The 14,019-nt window shown below is 33.6% G+C and overlaps 2 protein-coding genes across 2 annotated transcripts; one reads left to right on the top strand and one right to left on the bottom strand.

Annotated features, from left to right (window-relative positions):
* The first annotated feature begins 287 nt into the window (after window positions 1–287).
* Window positions 288–1,303, top strand: LOC149390419 (General transcription factor 2-related zinc finger protein). The gene is made up of 3 exons (XM_089619768.1): window positions 288–391; window positions 499–886; window positions 1,019–1,303. The coding sequence occupies exons 1-3, from the start codon at window positions 288–290 to the stop codon at window positions 1,301–1,303; spliced, it is 777 nt and encodes a 258-aa protein (XP_089475894.1).
* Window positions 1,304–1,899: 596 nt separating this feature from the next.
* LOC149390418 (uncharacterized) lies at window positions 1,900–6,781 on the bottom strand. The gene is made up of 7 exons (XM_089619767.1): window positions 6,745–6,781; window positions 4,376–4,852; window positions 4,107–4,250; window positions 3,862–3,974; window positions 3,323–3,371; window positions 2,833–3,245; window positions 1,900–2,565 (listed from the first exon to the last, which is right to left on the bottom strand). The coding sequence occupies exons 1-7, from the start codon at window positions 6,779–6,781 to the stop codon at window positions 1,912–1,914; spliced, it is 1,887 nt and encodes a 628-aa protein (XP_089475893.1). The 3' UTR covers window positions 1,900–1,911.
* Between the last annotated feature and the right edge of the window lie 7,238 nt (window positions 6,782–14,019).

Here is a 14,019-nt window from a genome sequence, read left to right as displayed (position 1 = left end):
GAACGAACAAACTAGTCAAAACGAGAACGAGAACGAACAAACTAGTCAAAACGAAAACGAGAACGAGAACGAGAATGTGAATGTGAATGAGAACGAGAACGAGAATGTGAATGAGAACGAGAACGAGAACGAGAATGTGACCCCGAATGAAGAACACGATAATGAAATAGGTTCCATTTGTTTTGACGAGGATGATCCGGCGAATTGGAAGCAAATAAATCAAAGTCTTATCGATTTTCTTGTTGAAAAAGGTCCTAAAAGAAACATTGATATGAGATTTCCTAAAGATGAGTCTGATAGAAGTTTCTCTTCAAGTCATTATTTGCGAGTTTTACCGAATGGAGAGAGACAAGACAGGAGGTGGTTGGTGTATTCAGCTTCAGTCGATAAAGTTTTTTGCTTTTGCTGTAAGTTATTTGCAACGAATCGTCATAATGTAGGCCTCTTAGGTGATGGAGGTTTAAATGATTGGCATAATATTTCTGCACGACTTTATAGCCACGAGAGAAGTAAGCTACACGTTGACGCTATTGCTAATTGGGTGGATTTGGAAAAAAGGCTTAAACAAGTGTCAACCATTGATTCGAGTTTACAAGAACATATCAACAAAGAAAAGGAGCATTGGAAACAGGTTCTACAAAGGATACTTGCTGTTGTAAAAAGGCTTGGGAGAAATAATTTGGCATTTCGCGGGGATAATGAAAAAATATATGAAGAGAGGAATGGGCTTTTTCTACAGATGATAGAGTTGCTTGCAGAGTTTGATCCCACGATGCAAGAACATGTTCGCCGTATCTCGAAAAGGGAAATTAATTATCATTATTTGAGCCACAAAATTCAAAATGAATTGATTCAATTGATGGCAAACGAGGTGAAACTCTCAATTGTTTCTACAATCAAAGAAGCAAAATATTTTTCGATTATACTTGATTGTACGCCGGATGTTAGCAATGAAGAACAAATGTCTCTAGTAGTGAGGTGCGTGAATATTTCCAAAAATCCAATTGTGGTTGAAGAGTTTTTTATAGAGTTCATAAAGGTAGATGACACTTCAGGGCTTGGACTCTTTAATGAACTTCTACATGTTTTGGAGGCTCTTCATCTTAATGTTGATGACATAAGAGGGCAGGGATATGATAACGGTGCTAACATGAAAGGAAAAAATAAAGGTGTACAAAGTAGAATGCTTGAAAAGAATCCTAGAGCATTTTATTCACCTTGTGCTTGTCATTCTCTAAATCTTATGCTTTGTGATATGGCTAATTGTTGTCCCAAAGCTGTGTCATTTAAGAGGATTTGTTGAATTATAAATGTCTTTGAAAGCGGTCAAAAAGTATGACATATGCAAATGTATCAGTTTTCATTGACGAATTGACACGTGTTTGTCAGTTGTCACGTGATAAAATTTTGTTAAAAAAATAGACAACCGTGAATGATTATGATTAATTTGCTAAACATCTCAAATTCAATGAGCAGTTAAGTCAATATAAAGGTTTAGGCTCAAAACTAACACTATCACTATCTGTATAGTTCAGTGCCCTCTTTTTGTAATGTTTTGGTTTATTATTTTTTGTATTGACAACTGTAGAAATAAACATAGTTTAAAAAAAAACTACATAAACAGTACCTAATAAACAACGTCAACAGAGAATATACCAAAAGAGATTAAGTGATATAAAAAATAAAATGTTCGTGTTAATACTTATAACAATTGTACCACATTATATAATGAAACAACAATAATATGTCAACATATATATATGTGATGGTGCATATAATCGGTGATAATAATAAAATTTATTATGAAAAATAATTAATCACGCTCGGACGCATGAAAATTGTTATTTGCATCAACGTACATCCAACAAACAAAAAGTATTTAAAAAAAGAAAAAAAAAAAAAAAAAAAAGTCTATTGAGAACTCTTTATTAACCAACGCTCTGTGCTCCTATTAAAAATACTTGGCCCATGAGTAGACATGAAAATGTCGACTAACAGAGGGAACTGAATCCTCACGAACAATGCAACCGGAATGAAAGCTAGAAAAGCCGATGGAAGGACACTCCACAACTTCTGTTGAAACATGAGCGAAATCCCAGCGCAGAAGGCCGTTAGCATGGCTGCTATGGACAAGAAAAGAGTGGAAAGTCCAATTATCAACTTGTTGGGCAGAGACGTCAGGAAATCCTCTTCCGCGTAGCGCGAAGTCAGGATTCCCAAAAACATTAGCACCGAGGCCGTGGACACTGACAACGCGATGGCATTCGATAACATGAAAACCCTAAACAACATCTTGTCGACGAACATGGGATAGCCTTTTGTTTGTTCGTTTCCTCCGGGGAAAGTGAATGCAGCGGCGAACGTGACAGTGATGATGAGAGCGCCCACGACGGTGCAAGAGCTGGATGTTTCCTTCATCCATTTCTCTCCCGCGATCACCAAATCCTTGTGGCTCTCTGTGAATATCTCGCGTGCTGTTAGGAACTCTTTCTTTTCAGCCGTGGAGGTAGGATGGTTTGGAGCCTTCAAGACGGCGTCCTGCGGGGCTGCAATTGCTTCCACCTCCTACAATTATTAATGATTGTGATATGACTGTCGAAGTGACATATTTAATATTTTTACTAATAATAATATGATGATAAACAGAGGACGCTAAGTTATAGAGTAGTTTGTTGATTTATAATTAGTCATTTTATCCTCATATATAATTTGATATAGGTATAACTACCACGATTATTCATCGACTCACGAACAAAATTCTGTAAAAAAAAATTAATATTGGTTTGTTTGTTTGTTTTTTTTCTTTCTAATGAATACCTAAGTTTAATGTACCTTAAACCATTGTAGTTCTCTCTGCATTTGTAGAGCTGCTCCTGGAATGCGACTCAGTGTTCTTGGAGCCGCTATTACAGCAGCTTTGTGCAGCATATTGTTCTCATTATGGTCGAAAATACTCAATACAGCTACTTTATTGCGGATCCCGTATATGAGGCTAAATATCTTCGGGTGACGATTTTTAATACCGCACTCGATCACATGTCTCGCAATATCAAAACTCCAGACAAGCTCCGGATTCGCTTTCGCAAATCCAGTTATTAATTCAACATTCCCATGATCGGCTGCCGCTACCATTGCAATTTCGAGTTGATTTCGGTCTGTAGCTGCTCCGATGACTTGGCACATGCGCCGAAGGATTTCCCGGGATTGTACATGAACCAATTTAAGTTCATATATCTTCTTTATACCTGTGTAATTTTCCAATGAAATAACTACAGAATGAAAAACAAGTTCGACAAAAAGACAAAGCGAACAAAACATGTACCTGAAAGTCGGAGAAAAATTGAAAACAGCCTTCGCAATAGACCAGACAACTGCAATCAATATAAATTTTGTTTGTTAGATATTTGTACCGGTTTCTACGTGCTAATGATAGCAGGAGAATGAGCCAATAGGCTGAGTAATTTAATGAAATATCTTACTTGTAACTAGTTTGAGCACAACTTGAATTTTCAAATTAATGTCTGGATACTATTTAGAACTTGTCCTTATATCAAACTAATTTATGGATGAGCTATTTTGCATATATGTTTTTCATGATGGAAAAATAAAGTTAATCTAATTACGAATGGGAAAATTATAAGTAGCATTGAAAAGTATGTTCATACCATTAATCTAGCTATCTGGAATTGATAGATTGTTTGCTTCGACTGGAATCAAATCTTTGTGAAGATTTTATGAAAATTTTAAAGGAAATTCGCTAATCTAGAAGAACCGCGGACTGCCTATATGTAATATCCTTGTAAACTATGAAAAACAAAACAGTTAAATGCTTTTTAAGTATTTTGTTATGAGTAACTTTACCAGCTTGCAGAAGGAATTCAGAGCTTCATTAAAATTGGTATCTCCTTTGTCTGTTTGGTTAGTGTCTTCTACATTTGTAATTTCCAGCGAAATATGAGTCGTGGCCAAACTACCTATATGGATACGGATACCTGTAAAAAAGAAAATTGTAAATCAAGGATTTGTATGTGTGTATATATATATATATATATATATATATATATATATATATATATATATTAGAGAAGAGAAGAAGAAGTGGATACAGTCATATATTCGTTGTTGCAAGAATCCTAAGGAGGATTTGGTATCGGTTGTGAAGACAGGGGATTCGGCTAAGGCAAGCAAGGGGGATTCCGACAAACTCAGGGCCAACTGTGGAGCGCGATCCAACAAATGCAGCGAGATATCTAACATTTTTTCAACCCGAACAGTGAAATATAGAAAAAGTAAAAAAGTAAAAACAGTTTGTATTGTAAGAAAGAGAAATGTAATTATGAAATCCAGATGTAGGAGGACGGTGCAGGGTACGTACCAAAGTGTTTGGAATAAATACACTGCATAAGGAGATGAGCGCCAAGGCGTCCGCCTTCTAGGGATGTTAAATCCTCGATCGGTGTGACGGAGTAGATATAAGGAACCATTTTCTTGTGCTCACGGTGGACGGTGATCGTGACGGGGAGGGCATTCCAGTGAAGCATGGAGATGAGCTTTCTGTGCCGTCCGATCAAGCACTTGGCGATGGGGAGGCTCTCGATCTCGATGGCAGCATGGAGGGGCGTGAAATCGTCACCCCTTCTCATCTCCATCTCCTCGTCCGTCATCCGCTCCACCAGCTTCTCGACCATGTGGAGGTGGCCCTCGCTGATCGCCAAGTGGAGCGCATTCTTACGGGAGTAAGGGATGGTCTCGCGGATCGCCTCCGGGTGTTCGTCGAGGAACTCCCGGGCCGTGTCCCAGTCCCCGCAGTACACGGCGTTGAAGAGGATCCCCGACTCGACTCCCGGTGCTCCTACTACACCAAAACACTATGTTATAATAGGTCTACAGTATTAAATAAAGGGTAAGCATTTTTGCACTCTTAAAACTATAATGTGTTTTAATTTGACCAATACAAGATACTGAATTATGTATTCATCACACACCTTAATTGCTAAAATGTTCAAACATGTTTTGTGATTTAAAAGTCAATTTGGTCGACATTTGTCTCTTACATAAATTGAGAAAAAATCCACAAAAATAATATAGACAATTTAGTCATTTCATTTCTGAACAATTAACATGAAAGTTGTGCAATTTTCCATCTATTTGTAGAAATAACTTAATAAAAGAGTATATAATTTATAGACTAATTTCTCCATTTTCATTTTTGAGGGGCAAACTGAAACAATCTAATCTTCTAGAGGGTGAGAATACAATTTATCAAAACAAAAGACTAATTTAGAGACTAATTTCTCCATCTTTTCACTCTTCAATTTATCAAATATGTAATGGCTTTTTTTTTTCAACTATATATTTATTACTTTTTTGTTTAATTAAGAAATGTATTAATTGTTTATTAAATCAAATATGTAGTATTTAGGGTCTTCTAATTAAATATTGACTTTGAACAAACTATTTAGCAAAATAGACAATGTTTGCTACAAGCTAGCAAACTAGCCACTTACCCTTAAAAACCGAGATAAATAAATTGTATACTATTTAATTAATTTATATACACTTATCGTTGTCGTAAACAAAAATATATTATTTTAAAATAAAATAAAATATTAAAATAAATATTTAACTAAAAAAATTTCGAAAAACATAAAATGAATAAATTTTATACACCGAAAATAATTGTGTACAGAGATAATAACTTATTTTCACAAGAAAAGTAACTAGCTTGCTCACAATGAGCAAACTTGCTCTATTTTTCTCATTAGTTTGCCAAAAGTGTCTAAAATGTTTAATTTCTCTAGTATTTTTTTTTTTTTTTGCTGAAAAATTTCTCTAGAATTTATTCAATCAAATATGTAGTGTTTAATTAATGTCATTTGTTTGTGATCATTTTATTTTAGGAGAAATTATTTAAACTAGTCACTTTCATAAAATATTTTTTTTCAAAATATCCAACGTTTACACTTTTTTGTCTCTCCAAATGAAATGCAAAACCCAAATCTCAAAAAGTTAGGTATGGAAAAAAAGAAAAGAAGAAATCGTTGATTATAGTCACTTATTCCAAACTTTTTAGCAAAATACCCTCAATTTGAAACTTATTAGAATTATACCCTTATTTTCAAATATACCATTGTTTTTCATATATAAAAAAATGTAACTAAACTACTAACAACAACAATATTTTAATACTCATATATTAATGCTAAAACTTTTATATATTTTAATACTCATATGACTAAAATACTAAAAAATTTATATATTTTAACATTCATATGACTAAAAGGCTAAAACTTTTAAAAAGAGGGGTATTTTGCTAAAACAATTCCTCAAATGGGGTATAATGCTACTGGACCAAAAAAAAAAAATAGTAATGTGACTAAAAATTAAATAATATGAAACGTTAGTTATTTAGCGATTACTTTGCAAAATGTAGCTATCTCATTATTATTCCTCATATTCTTTTTTTTAATCCCTTACTATTATAAAATTACCCTACATATTTAATTATTCCATAAATTCAGATTTATTTACTAAATACCCCTAAATTTTCATTTACAAATTTTCATTCCATGTGTAAATGCACAATCTCAGTTTTATTATTATTATTATTTTTTATGTGTGTACGTGCACTGCATAATGGGCCTATTTTCAAATAAAATAAAAATGAAAGGTGGAATTATTTTTGTGTTATTCTCCATGCAGATAATTAACAGTATTACAAAAATGATTCTCTTTATTAATTACCTGCTCGTGGTGACGTTGCCAACGCACTTGCTTCCATATTATATTGAGCAGAAATGAGAGAACCAAATATCTATTGATAATTATTATATTTGGCAGTGGTGTGGGTTATATAATAAGGATTTAATACAGCTTGTCCATCTTTTTTTTTTTTGCAACAATACCTTGTCCATCTTAAAAGGAACAGATCTCTCTAATAAGAGCAAGCACAACTTTCTGTATACCAAGTCGTACTACTATATAATGACTGGTCTTTTTATAGTTGACCCACCTTTGTCGTCTAATTTAATTATCTATACTCTCATTCACTAAAATATATATCACGTATTCAGCAAAAAAATATATATCGCGTCGTCTACTAGAATATGTTAAGAGAAATTTTATGAAATATGCTTAATTATAGGGCTATTTTACTTAATATGCCTATTCTTTAAACATTTCATTTTCTATTCTTCTATTTCTAGGTTTGACCAAAATACCCCCCAACTTCTCTTTTCTCTCTTTTTACTTCTCTTCTCCCTCTATCTCTTCCATTTATCCCTCTACTCACAACTCATTTCACCCAACAAAAAAAAAAAAAAAAAAAGGCAAACCCACACTAACAAATCAAATTTTCATTTCTACATCTTCTTCTAATCAATGGGTAAGTTTTCTCTCTTTTTTTAACTCTTATTTTAACATGCTTTCACATATGCTAAAGTGTTTTTTTTTCACCTCAAATGCGAAAATTTCGACACTTTTTAAAAATTCGATAAAATTCGACACTTTTTTACAAAATTCGACATAATTCGACACTTTTTTTTAAAATTCGACACTTTTTTAAAATATTCGACATTTTTTTTTAAATTCGACACTTTTTTATAAAAATTCGACACTTTTTTCAAAAATTCGACACTTTTTTAAAAAATTCGACACTCTTTTTTTGAAAATTCGACACTTTTTTAAAAAAAATCAATACTTTTAAAAAAAATTCTACACTTTTTCATAAAACTCAACACTTTTTTAAAAATCTCGACATTTTTTTAAACAATTCGAAACTTTTTTAAAAAATTCGACATTTTTAAAAAATTCGACACTTTTTATAAAAATTCGACACTTTTTATAAAAATTCGACACTTTTTATACAAATTCGACACTTTTTTTTAAAAAAATTCGACACTTTTTTAAAAAATTCGACACTTTTTCAAAAAATTCGCCACTTTTTCAAAAAAATTGACACTTTTCTAAAAAACTCGACACTTTTTTAAAAAATTCGACACTTTTTCAAAAAATTCGACACTTTTTCAAAAAACTCGACACTTTTTCAAAAAACTCGACACTTTTTTAAAAAACTCGACACTTTTTTTTAAAAATTCGACACTTTTTAAAAAAATTCGACACATTTTTAAAAAACTCGACACTTTTTTTTTTAAATTCGACACTTTTTTTTTTTAAATTCGACACTTTTTTTAAAAATTCAACACTTTTTTTAAAAATTCGACACTTTTTCAAAAAATTCGACACTTTTTTAAAAAATTCGACACTTTTTCAAAAAATTCGACACTTTTTTAAAAAATTCGACACTTTTTGGAAAAATTCGACACTTTTTTAAAAAATTCGACACTTTTGTACAAAATTCGACACTTTTTCAAAAAATTCGACACTTTTTTTAAATATTCGAGACTTTTTTTTAAAAAATTCGACACTTTTTCAAAAAAATTGGACACTTTTTCAAAAAATTCGACACTTTTTTAAAATTTCGACACTTTTTTTAAAATTTTGATATTTTTTATATTTTATGTAATGTTTTAAATTATCAATTTGTCTTGGTAATATAGGTGATCGATTTATTTTCTTTTGTTTTGAACTGCAAAATCTAGCATTGTAATTATTTCGTACGATGAAGTTTGGGATGAGAGCGATGGTAGTTTGAAGTACAAAAATGGAAATAATCATATGATTATGATTAAACCGGACATTTCGTATGGCGAGCTGTTGGATTTGTTGTACGATGAGTTTGGTGTCGATAGGTTTCTTAAAAAAGTGTCGAATTTTTAATAAATGTGTCGAATTTTTCTAAAAATATCGAATTGTTAAAAAAAAGTGTCTAATTTTTTAAAAAAATGTCGAATTTTTTATAAAAAAATATCGAATTTTTAATAAAAGTGTCGAAGTTTTAAATTGGTAGCCTATTTCAAACAAATCCAACAGAGACCACAAAACCGATATGAGATTCACAACCATACGCACAACAAAAAAATTGGCTTTAGAGATGATCTCTAATATGATTCACAAAAACAACTAAGCAATCGATCAAAATACTCTAAGATAGCAAAAAAGAAACTTACCATTAATGATGTTATTTCGGATACATTGTGATGAACAAAGTAAAATACAACAGAAAGAATTGCTTGCCAAAATACATTGTGATGAACAAAGTAAAAGAAAGAAGAAAAAAAACAGCCTATATAGCAAAAAGGAAAAAACATGCGACTGTGGTTGTTTTGTTTCTCACAAGCGTATATTATTATATGAGCCTCCTCTTGCAAAATTATGAGTATAACTTCATTCATACCAACGCCTAAAAGCAAAGACCTTCCTAGTGATGAAACGAATTATTACCGACAGATTAAAACCAAACCACAAAACAAAAGTTCTACAAATGCTTCACAATTACAGTTCAACATCCAGGGAAAGAAAACCAAAACGTCAAAAGCAAAGTATGGATCTAGACAAGACCTGCCAATTCAAATCCGGCTTCAAAATTCTGAATGAAGTTAAATTACAAGTACAAGAAATAAAAAAAGTTATACCTTATCAAGATCAACTTGCCCAATCTGAGAAATGCAAAGGGTTCGCACGCCACTATTGTGAAGGTCTTGTGTAGATAGCGCACGGCTTTCCTCTAATAGTGCTTCTATCCGAGCATTGTGCTTAGAGTGAAAAACAAGCAACAATACTTGAGTAAGGTTATATACGAGCACAATTCGGTATAAGCTAATCGAGGACAAAGCAATGCAACGTAAAATGACTACTGAGATATGTTTATACAAAACCAAATAGACAAAATCAAAACCAATCTCAAACAAACTGATACGATCATGACCAAGGCCCAGCCCAACGAGAAGAAGGCTGAAGTGGATCCAGGCCCAACACGCAGAAAGTCCAAGAAACCTGCCTGGATGGACGAGTACGTGTGCTGAAGGAATAGACGTGAGCAGAGGGAACAAAGGAACTTCTACAGCTTCTAGATATTTAATACGTGTGTTTACCTTATTGGGTAGGAGAGAAATCTGTTAGAGGGTGTGTACGAAGGAATGGTATTTGTAAGAAAATGGTACTGGGAATGAAATAAGGAAAATATCAGATCTATTTTGTTTCTTTTTGCCGGTTTTTTTTGTTTTCTCTGAATTGGGAGTGAACCTCACTCGAAGAGGAATTATCTGATATCGCCTTGAAGCAGGACGTATCACAAACCCAAAATCAAATTTTCTCAAGCTAAACTGATGGAGTATTACCAAACCAAAACCCAAAATCAAAATCAAAACCAATCACAAAACCAAACCCAAAATCAAAATCAAAATCAAAACCAAACACAAAATCAAAATCAAAACCAGTCACAAAACCAAACCCAAAATCAAAACCCTAATAGATAAATCAAAACCAAATCACAAAACAAACCCAAAACCAATCACAAACAAAATCAAAACCAATCACAATCGGAGTATTACCTTCTCAAGAGGGAGGGTCGGAAATTGCCTTCAGGTAGCAGCGGCGGTGAGGATTTTGGTCCGGCGATTTTGGCAGAGAAATTGCCTTTGGGTCGGCGATTTTGGCTGTGAGAAATTGCCTTTGGGTCCTTGTTTTTAAAAGAGAAATCGACAGAGACAAAATCACAAAGAGGAAGTCGGAGTATATTACCTTGAAGGGGAAGAGGCGACGACGGGGAGGACGGGTTTCACGGCTCGGCGGAGATGGTCTTCGGCGGAGATGGTCTGTCGATTTAGGAAGGCTCCGTTTGGAACCCGGAAAATAAGAGAGAAAGTGAAAATAATAGAGAAAATGAAAATATGAGAGAAAATAATATAAAAAGTCAAAATTCTAATTGTGTTTGGAAGTCATGGAAAATATGAGAGAAAATTGACGGAAAAGTAACGATGAGACTAGAGACGGAACTAACTCAGGTCCAATATTGGCTCTAGCCCCCCTTCAAATTTTTTTATTTACATTTTTTTGCCCATTTTAAAAAAGTTTTACATTTTTACCCTAAAAATTTACACTTTTGACCAATTTTTTAAAAAAAATTCCATTTTTACCCTGATTTTTTTTTAATTAGACCCCTTGATTTTTTTTATTTACATTTTTTGCCCATTTTAAAAAAGTTTTACATTTTTACCCTAAAAATTTACACTTTTGACCCATTTTTTTAAAAAAATTTCATTTTTACCTTGATTTTTTTTAATTAGACCCCCTTAATTGTTTTTATTTACATTTTTTGCCCATTTTGAAAAATTTTTACATTTTTACCCTAAAAAATTTACACTTTTGACTCATTTTTTTTAAAATTTCATTTTTACCCTGATTTTTTTTAATTAGACCCCCTTAATTTTTTTATTTACATTTTTTGCCCATTTTTTAAAAAAATTTACATTTTTACCCCAAAAAATTTACACTTTTGACCCATTTTTTTTAATTAACCCCCCTCAAATATTTTTTATTTACATTTTTGCCCATTTTTAAAAGTTTTACATTTTTTACCATAAAAATTTACACTTTTGACCCATTTTTTTAATTAACCCCCCTCAAATATTTTTTATTTACATTTTTGCCCATTTTTAAAAGTTTTACAGTTTTTACCATAAAAATTTACACTTTTGACTCATTTTAAAAAAAAAAACTTAGTTTTACCATGAATTTTTTTAATTAGCTCCTATAATTTTTTTTTCTTTCAAATATGTCCCCCTATTGAGCTTTTCTGGCTCGGTCCCTAGACGAGACACACAAATGTGATCCGTTCATAGACAAATTTGGAGAGATTCTCATTTTCCATTTGATTTTCGAAGGAAAATGAAATCCTCATTTTAGTTATAAACTTTCTCTCGCATTTTCCATCATATTTTTTTTCCACTCTATTTTCTTCAATACAAACAACCTAAGTAAAATATGAGGGATTTCCATTTTCCTTTCCCTCCTATTTTCCGGGTTCCAAACGGAGCCGAAGTGAAGAGAGAGTCGAATTAGAGGGAGAAGAGAACAAGTAAGAGAGGTATTTTGGTATTGGCGGAGATGGACTTCGGCGAGGGTTGGGTGAGTGAACCAGTGCTCGATTTTTTTTTTCAGTCGATTTTTTTTTTCAGTCGAGAAAGAAGACAGGAAAGAATTTGAGGGAGAAGAGAAGAAGGAATAGAGAAAAGAGAAGTCGGGGGTATTTTGGTAAAACATAGAATTAGAAGAATAGAAACTGAAATGTTTCAACAATAGGAATATTAAATGACATGGCCCTATAATTAAGCATTAATTCATAAAATTTCTCTATGTTAAGTATATAGTCGGGGTGTGAAAACGGACTTATTTATCTCTTCCAAGTGAATGGCAAGGATTAAAAGGGAGAGAAAGAGAAAGAAACAAATTATTATACACTACTACAAATATAGTTTTCCGGTGCGGATGACTTTTGGGTGCGACTTTTCGCACCTAAAAGTCGCACCAAAAAGACTTTCAGGTGCGAATAGTCGGACCAAAAAATCAATTAAGCGCTGGAAAATTTTCGCGAATTTTTTTGAATTTGGGTGCGACTTATCGCACCCAAAAGTATGTTAATACTTTTGGGTGCGACTAAGTCGCACCTAAATGGCCTAAATTTTTCGGCGGCCAAACTTCCCCCTTTTTTTTACAAATGTCATTGGGTGCGACATTCTCGCACCTGAATTCACTGACACAGGTCATTGGGTGCGACAAAGTCGCACCCAAATTCAAAAGTCTGTATAAATTACGCAGCCGCTCGGGTTTTCATTTTATCCGAGCCAAACACCAAAAAAAAACTCTCTCTCCGATTTCTCTTTTCTCCCACCCCTGTCGCCGCCACCACTCCGACCGCTACCACTACCACTCTCTCTCAGCCTCCGACCGCCACCACTACGCTCTCTCTCTCAGCCTCCGACCGCCACCACTTCTCAGCCTCGGACCAGTCCTCCGACGACCAGCCTGCAGGCTCCTTCCTCGCGCCAGACTCGATCTGAACCAGCCTCGCTCTTCCTCGCGCGACCCGTCGAAGCCTCTGCACCAAGAAGTCCGGCCGTGAGTCTCTCAGCCAAGACGTCTCAGTCTCTCAGGTATGTGTGTGTGTGTGTTTATGTGTGTTCCCGTGTGGTGTGTGTTTATGGTGTGTGTTTATGTGTGTGGTGTGTGTTTATGTGTGTTCTCGTGTGCTCTATTGCAGAACCGGCCTCGCTCTTCCTCGCGCGACCCGTCGAAGCCTCTGCACCAGGAAGTCCGGCCGTGAGTCTCTCAGCCAAGAAGTCTCAGTCTCTCAGGTATGTGTGTGTGTGTGTGTGTTTATGTGTGTGGTGTGTGTTTATGTGTGTTCCCGTGTATGTGTGTTTATGTGTGTGGTGTGTGTTTATGTGTGTTCCCGTGTATAATTTATTGTTTTTTTTTCAGTGTCGCTGTCTTGATCGAGCTGCTATCCGATCGACCCCGACCACGAGCCGCTGTCCCTGTGTGACTACGTGACTCCGCTGTCGCAGCACCGCCGCTGTCCCACCAAGCTGCTCGAGACCCGCGCGCTTCAACTCCCCGTCGCAGCACCGTCGTGCCTCTCGCAGCCTCGCCGTGCTCTACAGGTTAGCCTCTCGTAGTCCTTTTAATTGTGTTTTTAATTACTTTAGATTAATTGTAATTAGTATAATTAGTCTAATTGTTAATTAGTTAGGTAATTAAATAGTTTTTTATATGTATATATGTATTAATATTGTAGTTAGTTTGATAAAATTGTTAATTATGAAATCAAAATTAATTTGATATAATTATAAAAATTGTTAATTATGTAATTGAAATTAATTTGATATAATTAGTAAAATTGGTAAAATTGTTAATTATGTAATTGAAATTAATTTGATACAATTATAAAAATTGTTAATTATGTAATTGAAATTAATTTGATATAATTAGTAAAATTGGTAAAATGTTTTATGTAATTGAAATTAATTTAGTTAGTAATTTTTTAAGTTAATATCATATAATTTAAGTTATTTGTTCAATTGTTAATCATGAAATTGAATTTAGTTGAGTTATTGTATA

This window comes from Urtica dioica, chromosome 7, assembly GCF_054948205.1.
Source record: "Urtica dioica subsp. dioica isolate 48M chromosome 7, U.dioica_male_clone48M_v1_H2, whole genome shotgun sequence".
NCBI classification, from domain to species: domain Eukaryota; kingdom Viridiplantae; phylum Streptophyta; class Magnoliopsida; order Rosales; family Urticaceae; genus Urtica; species Urtica dioica.
This window is presented reverse-complemented; position numbering and strand designations above follow the sequence as displayed.

Coding starts and splice junctions, on each gene's coding strand:
- LOC149390419 (XM_089619768.1), top strand. CDS start 288: ATGAGTCTGATAGAAGTTTCTCTTCAAGTCATTATTTGCGAGTTTTAC. Junction 392..498: donor ATTCAGCTTCAGTCGATAAA/GTTTTTTGCTTT, acceptor ACGACTTTATAG/CCACGAGAGAAGTAAGCTAC. Junction 887..1,018: donor ACGAGGTGAAACTCTCAATT/GTTTCTACAATC, acceptor GTGGTTGAAGAG/TTTTTTATAGAGTTCATAAA.
- LOC149390418 (XM_089619767.1), bottom strand. CDS start 6,781: ATGGAAGCAAGTGCGTTGGCAACGTCACCACGAGCAG. Junction 4,853..6,744: donor GGCAACGTCACCACGAGCAG/GTAATTAATAAA, acceptor TTGGTGTAGTAG/GAGCACCGGGAGTCGAGTCG. Junction 4,251..4,375: donor TATTTATTCCAAACACTTTG/GTACGTACCCTG, acceptor AAAAAATGTTAG/ATATCTCGCTGCATTTGTTG.